This window comes from Propithecus coquereli, unplaced genomic scaffold (genome assembly GCF_000956105.1).
Source record: "Propithecus coquereli isolate 6110/MARCELLA unplaced genomic scaffold, Pcoq_1.0 Scaffold186, whole genome shotgun sequence".
NCBI lineage: Eukaryota > Metazoa > Chordata > Mammalia > Primates > Indriidae > Propithecus > Propithecus coquereli.
Genome location: NW_012143412.1, coordinates 3,665,754 through 3,679,882, shown reverse-complemented (window position 1 = coordinate 3,679,882; position 14,129 = coordinate 3,665,754). Strand labels below are relative to the sequence as shown.

Here is a 14,129-nt window from a genome sequence, read left to right as displayed (position 1 = left end):
ACAGCCCAGTAGAAAAATGGGCAGTAGAGTTGAGAAGACACCAGCAGAGGCAACATGACTGACCAGCAGACAAGAAAAAGCTGCTCTATTATAATCAGAGAAATGCAAATTAAAACCATAAAGCTTCCCACCAGCCAGATTGGTAAAAATCTGTATGTCTTGGGATATCAAGTATTGGTGAGGATTTGCAGCAATCCAGCTCTCATGTATTGCTAGTGGGAACACAAATCACTTCAGCCACTTTGAAAAGTTACTTAGTAAAGTTGCAGATGAACATAGCATCTGACCCAGCAATTGCATTCTTATACATATACACATATGTACATAATACATACTTTAATATGTGTGCACCAGACAGTGGGTAAGAAAGTTCCTATTAGAAATGTTTGTAATAAAAAGAGGCAGAAGTCCAACTCTCCATCCGCAGTAGATGGATAAGTACATTTTGGCCTATTCGTCTGAGAGAATTCATGTTGACGTGAAAGTGGAAGAATTATAGCTACGTGCGAAAAGAGCCATGGATGAATCTAAAAAACAACGTGGAGTGAAAAATTAAGTTGCAGTCGAGTACATGCAGTTTAGTACCACTTTGATAAAGTTTGAAAACATGCAAAGCTGAAGACTGTATTCTTTAGGGATGCACACATGTGGGAAGACTATAAAGAAGAGCAAGGATATGGCAAATTCGGAATGGTGGTCACCCCAGTGGGAGGGAAGTCAGTGGGAGAGGGAGGTACTGGGGCATCGCAGGTGAGGGTAATACTCTTTTTTCCTCACATTCAGGTGTTCTCTGTATTATGTGTGTAACTGATACGTATGTATATTTATAAATAGTATTTCTTATCTACTTGATATTTGACAATAACACTAGTACCAGTTGGAGAAGAGAGTAACCTGGTAGGAGATATTGGTGTCTATTTGGGGTTGGAGAAAGACAGGGAAGACACTCTTTTCTAAACCAGGGAGAAAAATGAAAGGCAGGGAAGGGGGAGGGGAAGGAAGGTGTTAATAATGGCCTTAAAAACCTCCTCAGGACAACCTGAGAACTAGAAGGAGAATAAAAGTTGCTGAAGATTTGCCAAGTTGGGTAGTGTGGTTGAGTGATCGACTTACTTTTGTTTTTAAATTCTTAGAAATTCTGAGGGGCCAGGGGTCCTTGTTTTGTAGTAGAGTTAATATCCATAGAGAGGTGAGATGACTTGTCATGTTTTGGAAACTCCACAAGTTAGCAAAGAAGCAGAAATAATGGTGCTACCTGGATTGAACTCTTAGGGATGCTTGACGCTGCCGTCCCTGGGATTCCTAGGCCAGATCTCAGAGGAGGCTTTTTCCCAGTGCTCATACTGGCACTGTAGACCGTGGGGCCTCCCAGTCCAAAAAGCGTGCCTTTGCATAGATTTCAGTAAACAATTTAGAATGATTTTCAACTTAATTTCTTCACCAACAATTCTAATTCAGCGGACTGCATTGACAAAACGTGGTGTGGTGTGCAGAGCATTCATTCAGCTGCGGAGAGCACACTGACCTGCCTGTCTGGGCTGGCTCTGCCCCCGTGTGCTATTTTGAGCAAGTCAGCTTAAACTCTTTGAGCCTCATTTGCACTGCGAGGGGATTGGCCCAGGTCTTAAAGGATCCATTTAGCTTGAGAAGTCCGTGATTCCATGATTGACTATTTAGGGAAGATTTCCAGATAGAAAAATATGACTTAAAAAAAAAAGGTGGATAAGAACACCACATCATCTTGCCTGTGTGAATCTTAGACAAGTTCCTAGAGACAGCTGGGCCTCTCCCTCACTGATGTTTAATCACTGGATCAGTGTGGCCTGGCCCAGGCCAGTTCTGGGCTGTTACACCCAGCATGGCCAGCACCTGGCCCAGGAGGAGGTGCATGGTAGACACCCTATAAATATGGGTCGTGCGGCCTAAATGGGAGAAAGGGCCTTTGAGCTGGCTGCTGGGAGAAGGTGGCAGGCCTGCTGGGCCAGCTGGGAGAGATGCAGAAGCCCAGGGCCACGTCCTTCGCGTGGGCGTCACCGTCTGAGAGGCACTGGTCTCACCCCAGCCCTTTCCTTTCTCTGTAGTCCAAGAGAGAACCTTTCACTGTTTTGAGAACAAACGCTTTAGAGCTTGAAAATTGATCTCGAGGGCTTGAAATTAGAGTCCCTGACGCCTTTTATGTTGTGAGAGAGACTCACCTGGGTTTTCTAGCCTCTTCCTGAATTAACTACAGAAGTAATCCCCGGTGGCATTGCAGCTGCTGTCTCTTCAGAGCTGCTTTCTGTCTCCTGGGGCTTGGCCCAGAGAGAGAAAGAAAGAAAAAAAGCATCCCAGCTTGGCACACCTTCCGTTTCTTAATAGGTAGTTTTTGTGCCTGTCATTTTCTAGTCAGGATTTTTTTGTCCTTTTGGCCACTTTGTCTTCCCCATTCCCTGTCCTTGGAAGGCAGAGTTGGTTTAATTCTAACTTGCTTCAGATACTTGGGTTCATAAATTAGCCCCGAAATGTTGCTTTTGTTATTTTATCTCTTGCAGTTCTTCCGGTTCACTTGCAAATGTGTTTTTAATTCACTTTCAAAGAGATCTTGCTCCCCGTTCAGATCTTATATTTCAAAAACAAATTATATCATAGCGTTTTAAAACAGACACATAAAATGATTTGTCCTTAGGAAAACTTTCAAATTTATATGATATACAGTTTGACAGAACCTTGATTTTATTACTTCTTAAATTTGTAAATTTTAAACCTTTACTATAGAAAAGAACAGCTGCTGTTTTACCGTGGATGTAATAAGTATCACGTTTTCTTTTACTCATGCTTAGAATATGACAGGTAAGAAATAAAAGTACTTAAACAAGGAATCCTAGAGCCAGGTTGAATGGAAGACAACAAGTTATATTTTCATGAGCTGGGTACGGTGGCTCATGCCTATAATCCCAGGTGTGGGAGGCTGAGGCAGGAGGATCACTTGAGAGCAGGAGTTCGAGACCAGCCTGGGCAACATAGTAAGACCACTGTCTCTACAAAAACAAACAAAAAACGAATATCTTGAAGCTCTGACTTGGGGGTGGGGGGCAAGGGCAATATACATAACCTAAACATCTGTACCCCCATAATATGCTGAAATAAAAAAAAAGGGAATATCCTCCTTCTTGTATTGCTTATTCATTTTTAAAAGCTGTATTGTGGAGAAAGGAGTATGATCCTTTTAAGTAAGCAGTTTCTGTCTGGTGTAAGTTTGTGACTTTCAGATGCTAAGGGAACCAGCTAGAAATACTTTATCTACAGGACTAAATATTATTTACAAATTTTAGCATATACAGACAAATCTAGTCACAGAATTTTGTCTTAACTCTTGATTTCCATCTCTGCTAGTGAGTCACCAATACCTCTGGCTGTCCCGCTTTCAGCTTCTATGCAATTGTAAACCTCTTTAATTCCACATTGTATGTCTTTTGTAAACTCACAAAGTATATAGCAGTATTGTTCATTTGTACCATCAATATTTGTTTAGATTTAACCATATGTTTATCATCTATTTATTCTCTATTCCCTCTTCTCAGCTCTTCCTTCTGGGACAATAACCCTTCTTGGAGGATAGCCTTGTTTAGAAGCTCCTTTACCAAGGGTGATCTGTTGGTGTAACCACTTTTTGTTTATCTGCAATGTCATTATTTTACTTGTCAGAGAGTTTTCTGGTTATTCAAATCTAAGATCTCAGACATTTTCTCTCAGCACTTCGAGGATTTTGTTGCATTTTCATCTGTCTTCAAGTTCTGTGAGGTAGTTATCTGCTGGGTTAATTGCTATCCCTTTTTCTCTGACTGCTTTTCCAATTTCTATTTGTCTTTGATGTTCTATGGTATCATCCTGTGTGTGAGCATGGGTTTAAAAAAATTCACCTTGCCTGGGATTTCTAGGTCTTTCTGAATTGAATGATTCATGTCTCAGTCATTAATTTTGGAAAATTCTTAGCACTGTGTCTTCATATATTGTCTCTACCCTATTCCTTCTATTTTTTCTAAAACTTTGATCTAGTGTGTGTTGGACTGTCTGATCCTGTCTTCCATGTCTCTTAACTTCTCTTTTTTACATTTCTCATCTCTTTCTCTGTGCCCCGTTCTGAGTAATTTCTTAAGGTCAATCCCCCAGTTCACTAAATCTTGCTTTTGCTGCTTTTTATGTATATTGAGTTTAAAATTTTTAATTTTAGTATTTCTAAATGTTGTTTCTTTTCCAAATATTTCTGGTCAATTTTCATAGTCTCTTGCTTATTACTCATGTTTTCAGTCTCCTCTTTATTATTTTAAATGAATTAAACATACTTTAAAAGAATGTACCCCAAGTTCCAATATCTGAAGTCTTTATAGATATGATTCTATTTGTGTGGGTTTTTTTTCTTTTCTCATGGGATTTCTCTTGATTTTTGTTTATGATACCTAATTTCCCTAGATGCTTTATAATTTCTAATCCTGTGCTCATATTTGTCGCAACTCCAGCTGCAGGAATACCTTGATATCTGGCTCGAGAGTGTGTTCTTTTGGGGATGATTTATGTTAGCTTTTGATGGGCATTGGAGACCTGGTCCACTTTAAATTTTGATTCTCATCATACACTTGTTAGGACCATACAAGTAGTATAGGTTCCAAATTTGGGGAGACTTTATGTACAATAGTTGCACAAAGTCAAAGTTGAGACAGATACTTTTCTTTTTGATGGGGAGAGTGAGTTTAACAGCAGAAATTTATTGTCTCGTAATTCTAGAGGCTAAGTGTCTAAGATCAGGGTGTCAGCAGGGTGGGTTCCTTCTGAGGCTGTGAGAGAGAATGTGTTCCATGCCTCTCTAGCTTCTGACGGTTTGCCAGCAAGCTTTGGTGCTCTTTGACTCGTAGGTGCATCACTCTGATCACTGCCTTCATTTTCACATGGTGTGCTCCTTTGTGCATGTCTATGTCCACCTTTTTCCCTCTTACAAGGACGTCAGGCATATTGGATGAGGGACCCACCCTACTCCAGTCCAGCCTCAACTAATTACATTCACAATGACCCTGTTTCTGAATATGGTCCCCTTGTGAGGTCCTGGGGGTTAGGACTTCAACATAGGAATATTTGGGGGATACAGTTCAACCCATAACAGTGTCTTAGTCTGGGTTTTCCCCAGAAAGCAGAGTGCGAGACGAGGATTCACGTGCACATATTTTATTCCAGGACCCGATGCCAGGGAACGGAAGTGAGAGACTTGGGAGAGTTCAGCAGGGAAGAGGGAAAGTCAGCCCAAGGTGTTCTCAAGCCAGACACTGTTGGGACAGTTACTTTGTCTTGCTGTCATCTGAGACATGGATATTTTCCTTCCCAATTCACTCTTTCCCTGAGGGTACGGTACTTCCTGGGCCTCCATTTGTGGAAGATGGTCTTCAGTTGGGTTGTCTACTTGTCTAGGCTGAACACTTGCCACTGACTCCCCTGTGGCCTAAGCACCAGGTCATCTGGTTCGGTGTCCCCTTGGCCGTGTGGCTACTTCAGTGCCCAGCCACCGCCCCCTTCCCGCCCCCGCTTTATTCCTGTGCTCAGCGTGTTCGCCTTATTGTCTTGCAGGCTCATCCGACACTTAACAGGATGTTTTTAAGCATGTGTTAAGTGTTCTTCAGTGTTCCCAAGTGGAGGGTTTGAAGATCTCTAGTCTGCCATGTTGCCAGAAATAGAATAGAAATGATTCACTTAAAAGAAGAACAGTGTGAATTCAAGACTATCCCTATATTGTTTCACGTACTTGTGTCCTGATAGACTGTTGGGATAAGAGAAAGGAGAGTGTTGCTGTGGCTCTTGATGGTTGCTCAGGCCCAGCCTGGGCTGCAAGGGACAGTCCCGGACCCTGGGCCTTCATCAGTGGCTGGGCTGTCACTTGTCCTGCTTCTCTAGGCTACGTATCTAAATTACAGATGGAGGTAATTATTAAACTTATTAAATAAGGACAGCTGTCACAAAGATAAAGAATACAAAAGTTTGGGCAGATGATAGGATTTTGGCACATGTCAGAACTTGGTATCCTCAGACACCGTTCATTCATCGGACAGATGTTTATTGAACTCTTATGTCATTCGCTGTGCAGGGCACTGCGCAAACAGGTAAACAGCGCCCATCCTCAAGAAGCGCGGAGTCTAGTGAGCAGACAGTTAATTTCAATGGGCATGATAAGGCATGTGACAGGCAGAAGCCCCCGGAGAGCCACTAACCCAACTCTACAGGGCCAGGAAGGAGGTTATATCGATGCTGTGTCTGAAGGACCTGTAGGAATAACCCAGGTAGAGAGCCGGGGAAGGACGTTCCAGGTAGGCGGAGAAGAACGTGCAGTCATTAAGGCCAGCGAGAATTTGGATTTGGAGAACTGCAGGTAGCTCATTTGGCTAGAGCATAGCTGGGAGGATGGAGAGTGGGAGTGATGAAAGCTGGGCCTGCAGGTAGCCTGGGGCCTTTGTGTGGGAGCACAACTGGGAAACCATGGAACTCTCCCACCTGGGATCCCTGGTGCTGTCAGAGCTGTCTTGTTCATTTCTCTTAGGAGCCAGCTCCTATCGTGGAAGGGAAAACACGTGAACTTTGGAGTCCAGGCAGCTTTCTGTTCAGATTCCAGCTCCACGCTGTCTGGGTGGCCTTGTAATCAATTTATTTACCTTCTCTGAACCTCTCCTTCCTTGTGTGATGAGAGAGAATGGACTAGACAGCTTCCCAAGGCCGCCTCCTTTTCCAGTATTCTGTGGTTCTGTGGAGATGAGTCTATGTCGTTAGAGAGTAAGAGAAAAAGTAGGTAAATGTGTACACAAACACACACAGCTTAAGGAAAAGTAGTGCTCAGGTTTACGAATATTTGCAGACATTATCCTGACAGTAATTCTGGCAATTTCTGGCTTCCAACTAGCTGTTTAACTTCTAACTGTGAATCATGGATGTTTACAGTGAACGGGTGTTTGTCGAATGAGTACATTTTTGTGCCTGAAACAAAACGTTAGCAGCGTGACTTCCATGGCGTCACAGCTAACCCAGCTTTGATTTTCTTGATAGATGAGCTCTCTCTGGAACAGCACAACCTTTCTCGCTCCTCCGAGGAGCTCGTGCCGAAGAGAAGCCCCACGCACAGTGCTGCACAAGTGGCCTTAACGGAAACCGCCCCAGGGTCCCAGCGGAGCAGGGACCTCCGTGTCGTCTCCTCTCCATCTGCCACTACTTTTGATATGACCTTTTTTAACCAAGGAAAATGGACCCAAAGTACAGCCGACCACAGCACCTTTGTGGCAAGTTACATGTCGGTAACGAGCAATGAGGTGGCCATCGATGAGGATGAAATGGATAACTTTCTGCCAGACGCTCACTGGACCACCCCACGGCTGGCTTCTCCAGTGCAGTATATCACGGTCAGCTCGCCACGGCTGCCCAAAGACCCGTCGGAACCCATGCTCACTCCGGCACCACCTGTGATCTCTTTACACGATAGAGAGGTGACGTCAGCCTGGCAGACCACAGTGCAGGAACCGGCAGCACATGCCGAGTCCCACAGTCATTTCAGCGCCTTCCGATCAGCTTTTTCCACCTCCGAGGGCATGATTCCAACTCCTAGTAGGAATTTGGTGCTTTATCCTCCTGATATTTACAGTCAGTTATCAAGCAGGACTTTGCCAGAGATTGTGGCTTCCGTGACGAAGGAGGTGGAAACCACCCTCCTCTTTAGCTCTGGGTCTTCAGTGCCTCAGCCGTCGGGCGAGGGCATCACTCACCGGCTGTCCCCCTCTCTGGGGGAGGTCTCACGGCCTCCAGAGGAGGTTTCGGCCGCAAGTCCAGACAGATACCCTGAGGTGACCATTGCGTTGAGTCAAAGTCTAGAAGAAACCGTCTCTCCAAGAGCATCCCCTGCTGTGACTGTTTCCCACGCAGCCCTTGCACTCAGCAGTACACGTTCCGCTTGGGTTTCGACGCCCCTTGCGTTTGTACCCTTTTCTACTCAGTCAGCTGACGTTTCGTACAACCCCTTCCTTCCCAGCGGCTCCAGTGAAACGTCAGAATTGCTCGGCAGTTCGGTGGTTCCCGGTCACGCGGGCGGCACTCACGTCCTGAGCCCAGTGGTGTCTTTATTCAGGCCGTACACGTGGTGCGCGTCCTGCGGGGTGGCGTCGCCTCGGCACGTTCTGGCCACCAGCCTTGTGGAGAAAGACGTGGGCTCCGGGGATGGTGCGGAGACCCTGTCCCTGACCACGCTGGAAGAGAGCAGCGTCTCTCCGCGGAGCAGTGTCGTGGCGGACTTCTCTGAGTTCGAGGAAGAGCCTCAAGAATTCAATACGCTTTTCCCCTCGAGACCTATTGTCTCACTTTCTTCTAGGTCTGTGGACGTCTCAGACGTGAGCGTTGGCATTTCGGCTGAGGTGGATGTGAGCAGCGTTGTGACCACACAAGTGCCCCCATCCCTCAGCCGCCTCCCCGCACCAGCGTCACTTGGTCCTACTGCTACCGCCTCCTCTGTGGCTGAAACCCAAGTGATGCCATCCAGTGTGACCGCTGCGTTCTTCTTGGTCACCACCAGTGTTCTCCTGGACTCATCTTTCCCTGTCACAGCAAACAGAAACACACCACTGGTTGCCATCCGAGAGCCGAGTCTTCTTCCTTCTTATAGTTTGGTTCCTTTGGTAGAGTCTTCGTTTTTCCCTGACCAAGAAGCTGCCAGTTTTTTCGAACACAAACCTGGAAGCATTTTGGATTTCGCATCCAGCTTTTTCTCAACTCCCCCACTGGGATTCAGCAGCTCCGTCCTTTCCCCTTTGGAAGCACGTGCTTCTTCGTCTCTGACGTCAGGTGACTTGTCACCCTCCATGTCTCGGTCTTTTTCTACCTTGATCGAGACATTCACATTGTCCAACTCTGTTGATTTGCAATCACCTCAGCATTCTCTTCCTAATTCCATAAGCCTTGAGTCTTCTCAGCTCTGGCCAAGTTCAGACCTGCCTTTAAATACCGTCACCTTCCTACCCAGTCACTCTGAAACGTCACCACGATCCAGCTTCCCCTCTGATTCTCCCAAGTTCACTGAAGCATCAACAGTTTCACTTACAGATTCTGAAGCTCATTTTACCTCAGCTGTCACTGAAACTACCTCGTATTTTGAGTTTTCACTCATTTCCCGTGAATCTGCAGTCACCACACTGGTGCCCTCCAGCTCTGAGCCCGTCCTTGACATCTTGACTGCTGGGACTCACGTAACGCCACCGTTGACTGCTTTCCACGTGACACCTGTTCTAACTGAGTCTTCTGCGTTCTCAACTCCGACACCTTCCGATGAGGGAGTCAGTGCCACAGGTGGTCACTCATCTATCTCAGCGTCTTTCTCCAAAGCCATTCCCACTGGTACAGCATTGATCACTGACGTGTACCTGTCATCAGCATCCTCGTTTGTCTCTGAGTTGACTCCCTCGCCTCTGCCGACAGAGCTGATCATTGTGGGCCCGTCGTTCACACCCTCAGATGTACTGCTCAACACCTCTGCTGAGCCGGGCACGTCTGACACTAGTGTTACCATTGCTGTTCCCACTGACACCACCCTGAATGGCAACACTGCGAGCGAGAGCCCCCAGGAGAGCAGCGCTGAGCCCCCCCTGCCCTCCCTGCGTCCTGTGACCACCTTCACTCTTGAAGCAACAGTGGACACTCCAACACTGGCCACCGCCAAGCCACCGTACGTGTGTGATATCACAGTTCCCGATGCCTATTTGATCACAACTGGTAAGGCCCTGCTTCTCTCTGGCGGGGGGTGGAGTGGGCAGTGCTGGCCTTTCTAAGGTGCTCGTGGGCAGTGCTCCGGAGACACAGAGCGTCGTGGTGACATGTAGGTGCTGGGCTTAGATGATTCCCGGATAGTGATCCTCCCTCACCTGTCTGCAGTTCTCAGACAGTGATTAGCCTCTCTAAGCCTCTGTTTCCTCAACTGTTAAACAAGGGTGATACTGGCATCTACTAATTGGGTTCTGGTTAAGATGTAAGTGTATTCATATGTATAAAATACTTAGCCCAGTGCTGGCACATAGGAAGCACCCATAGCATATTATGTATTAGTTAGTAGTCGCAATAAGAACAAATGTAAGATTTAAATGAGCCGTAGAAGTTTCTGGTAGGATCTTTGGTCTTGGAGCACGTAACCCACTGGCTGCGTAGATGACATAGAACACTTCCATGTTTAGTTCAAGCAGTGAGCTGGGCAGGTGTGTAAGGGCAGCTCTTGCAGTATCTTACTCATTTGCTATTCTTACTTTTCTTTGAAAGGAGGGTGCACTTTGCTCTTGTAGATTCTTGTAAATGTCACTTGAATCCTGTGGAAAGAAAAACGAAGTGACTAAATACCCCTGAATCCGGTCACAGGCTTTGATCCCCTCCCCACCTGCAGCCTGAGTTGCTGGCCGAGCAGCCAGCGGCTTCTCTTGCAGTTGCGCGGCTGCTGTGGCCTCATCGAGGAGGCGTACATCCAATGGCGTGCCTCTACGGGGCGACTTATTTCAGGGATAATGTCCAGTGGCTGGCCTGTAGGTCAGGGTCTCCACGTTTTTCTTCATACGAAGTGATCTGGGCATGGAGTGTCCTGGGCTGTTACTGTAGCTCGACCACAGCCTAATACTGACGAGCAGCCTGCCCTGGGTGTTGATTGGGGCAGGGGCGGAGGACAGAAGGGAGGAAGGGCGGAAGAAATGGCAGAAGAGGTAGAGGAGGAGTGGAGTGGACCAGGAAGGAGCGGACAGTGTGGAGGGGAGGTGGGAGAACACACTTGGTTTTCCTCCATGCTGAGGGGGGCGGGCCGCGGAGCCCCTGCTCACTGTGGCAGTGCTGTCTTCTCTGAGGGCTGGCAGCAGCTGGAGCCCCTGCTCCCCCCACCCCAAAGGGAACCACTTGTTAATTCATGTGATGAATAGTTATTGAGCACTTAGCATGTGTGAGGTGCTTCTAGGAGCTTTAAGGGATACACAGATGAATAAGATGTAGCCCCATCCTGGGAGGAGCTCAGAGCCTGGGAGGGCAGATGGTGAGCCATGAGCCATTTTTTCCTGGTGGCTGTAATAAAAATGGTTAGAGTTCTCTAGGAGTGCCTGTTTGGGGTGATCGGGGACGGGCTTGGACGAATGTGAAATGGGAGCTCCACATTAAAGGAAGAGTAGAGTGTTGTCATCTGAGGGTGGAGGGAAGTGTCCTGTGGGGGGAGGAGACATTCAGCCTGGCAGGAGGTTAGACTGTGTAAGAGGGGAGCAGGTACTTACGCTGGGAAATGAGATGGGAACAAAATTATGAGCTTTCATCTGCAGGATCAGAGTAGTCCGGGCAAGAGAAAAAGAGTTTCTCATGCACTTGATACTTTTCTTTCTTCTTACAAAATTATTACAAAGTAGCTACAAAGGGTCAGTTATGAGGAGCTTATTAAAACAGTTACTGATAGCTTCTTTATCTCTAGAAGTCTATGATATTTATGACACAGTTGTAATATTGTGTCTTTTGTAATTTTTCTGCAAATAATTATTAATAGAAACCTTTTTAGTGGTATCCCTAAGAATATGAGGTGTTTAACTTTCCCATGTGGTGCATGTTTAATGACATTTGGTGCCCTTTATTAGGTTTCCATATATTTTTAACAGCTTTTTGGAGTAAAATTTGCCCATTGAAAGTGAGTTTTAGTAAGTGTCCGGAGTTGTGTGTAGGTGTCCATACTGTTGCGTTGTATTTTTTTAGTGGAGATAAATGCCATCTTTTGCTCTCAGTGATACCTTTGACCCAGAGGAAGGATGGGTTCATTTCCAGTCTTCATTTAGATTTGACCTTGGTTTCTTTGTGGTAATTATCTATTAGTGAGAGAGTCCAGAGAGGGAGTCGAGGTGATTCCCTGTCCCCTGAAAGGATTCTTTTTTATGGAGCTCTACAGAGAACCACTCTAGATGCTGTTGCTCCATGGCGGACTCTTAGGAAGGTACTTGGCCATGTGTATGTATCCAGGGACAGGTGGCTGCTGCCCTTCCCTCCCGGGACCTTTCTGACTCTGCGCCCCCTCTGGACATCTCTCTCACCTCTCTCCTCTTAGCTCTGGACATTTGGGGAAACATCTGTAAGATGTTCACTTGCAGATAATCCCTTTTCCCAAAGACTCATATCCTCGTCTGCCAATGTTGCAGCTCTGCGTCTTACTCAGATAAGCTACAGAAGGTGGAGGCTGTGCTGGTGGCCCTGGGGGCTGTGCAGAGTAGCACTGGGTCTACCGAGTGATTCCTTCAGCCGTAGGGGACTACCGCAGTATGGACTTGCTGCTCTTCTTGTTAGGGTTTTCCTGTTTCTGACTTCCCGTTCTGCCTCCACTTTCCCCAAGTTTAGCTCTTGTAACCCTCGCTCCCTCCCTCCTCCTCTCCTCTTTCCCCTTTCCCTTCCCTTGTCCTCCTTCCCTTCCTCCTTCTTTCCCCCTCTCTCCTCATTTCCTTCCTTAAATAAGGTGTCTTTCCTGCTTTCCACTCTTCCCCCTTCCCGCCCCACTCATTTTGTCTTTCCCTTTAGAAACCACGGCGTAGTCTGGCCCCCTGGAGCCGCGTGTGCTGTGCTGCATTGGCTGTTGGCGTGACCAGCGAGGTGTGGGGCTGTGGATTTGTTCCAATGGTCTCAGGAACTAAAGAAGCCCCCGCTTTGCCTTTTAAAAAAAATTTAGATCACTGATTCATAGAAAGAACAATCAAATATTACTTAAGCGTTTGGTTTTTTTTTTTTAATCAATGAAGAGTACAGAGTGATCATGTCTCTGGTTTTAAAAATTGAAATCAGGAAATGGGAAACTGAATAATAATAGCAAATGTATTCCAGTTGTGCTTTATGGGAGGTTGATGGAGGAGGAAATTAAAAATAATAGGGGAAAGAACAAGCTTACTAAACTGAGAAATGGATTTACTTACTAGTATAGACTTTTACAAACTTTTTAAATGTGAAAATCGTTAAACAGAACTAGACTTTGGTATGAGAAATATTTTATTTCCTACACAAAAATTAATACATGGGAATTTTGAAAATCTTTTTTCCCTTTTATTAGTGGTAAAAACTCTTCACCTTTTGTTTTGAAAAGTTGGCATAGGAGACCTTATTTTATAGAAAAAGGTCATCTAGTTTTGTTGAGTAACATCTTAAGGTCTCTTAAAATATTACTTCTGGGAGCTTTTAAAGCCTCGTGTTTTGCCATTGGGGCCATAGCCAGGAGACAGCCTGGTAACTGTCCAGGTGAAAACGAGAACTGGAAGCTCTTTGTCCCCTGGCTGGGTCATAGCTGCTGATTCCTGATCTCACCTACCGGAGGCAAAGGGGGCTGCTGTGCACAGCACCAGCACAGTTTACCTGCTACCTTCCAGGTCCTCCCTGCTATTCCTCTGTAGGTAGTCAGCAGCAGTTCCATCCCCAAGCTCGGTTCTGTCCTGGTCTGGGCCTTATTTTTACAAAAAGACTTTTGGAGCTGCTAATACACTTTGGCACAGAGCTGGTATCCGGAAGTGCGACACGTTTTTTACTCATAATGACGCTAAAATGCATTTGGTGGCTGGCTTTAATTTGTAGTGCTGGCCAGAAGAGCGGTGCAGGAGTATATCATCACATCAATCAAAGAAGTGTTGAGGATTCACTTCAACCGTGCGGTGGAGCTCAAGGTGAGTCCCTGCAGCTTGGAAGCGTGACGTCTGATGGGACCAGGGCTGATAGGACCCAGGGGCGGGCTGGAGGCAGGTGATTACGTCCGAGTAATCGCTCTCCTTCCTTTCTTCCCTCCCTTTGTCCTGGTTAGCTCCTACTCATTCTCTGGATCTCCACTCGGATGTTACTGCATCAGGGAAGCCTTTCCTGACCCCACACGAGGTCAGGTTCAGTCCAGGGGGAGATGTGTTGGCAGAGTTGGAACAAAGGGGTTGTTGGGGCAGAGGTGGCAGGGTCTGGGCCATAACGATTTTGCTTCCTTCGATGCCCATTAAAGGACTTGGATTTGAGTTTAAATTAGATTTTTGAGTGAGTACATGTATGTCTTTCTGTACATTTAGTGAGACAGAGGTAGATTCCCAAATCTTTGATACTGGACCCTGTGCTGGTACATCTTCTCCCCA

At 46.2% G+C, this 14,129-nt stretch overlaps 1 protein-coding gene across 1 annotated transcript in view; it reads left to right on the top strand.

Annotated features, from left to right (window-relative positions):
- Window positions 1-14,129, top strand: part of KIAA1549 (KIAA1549 ortholog) — a 127,717-nt gene that overhangs the window by 50,202 nt on the left and 63,386 nt on the right. Inside the window, exons 2-3 of the mRNA XM_012642756.1 lie at window positions 7,057-9,759; window positions 13,594-13,682. Coding sequence (XP_012498210.1) covers window positions 7,057-9,759; window positions 13,594-13,682 — 2,792 coding nt within the window. The remainder of the gene's footprint in view (window positions 1-7,056; window positions 9,760-13,593; window positions 13,683-14,129) is intronic.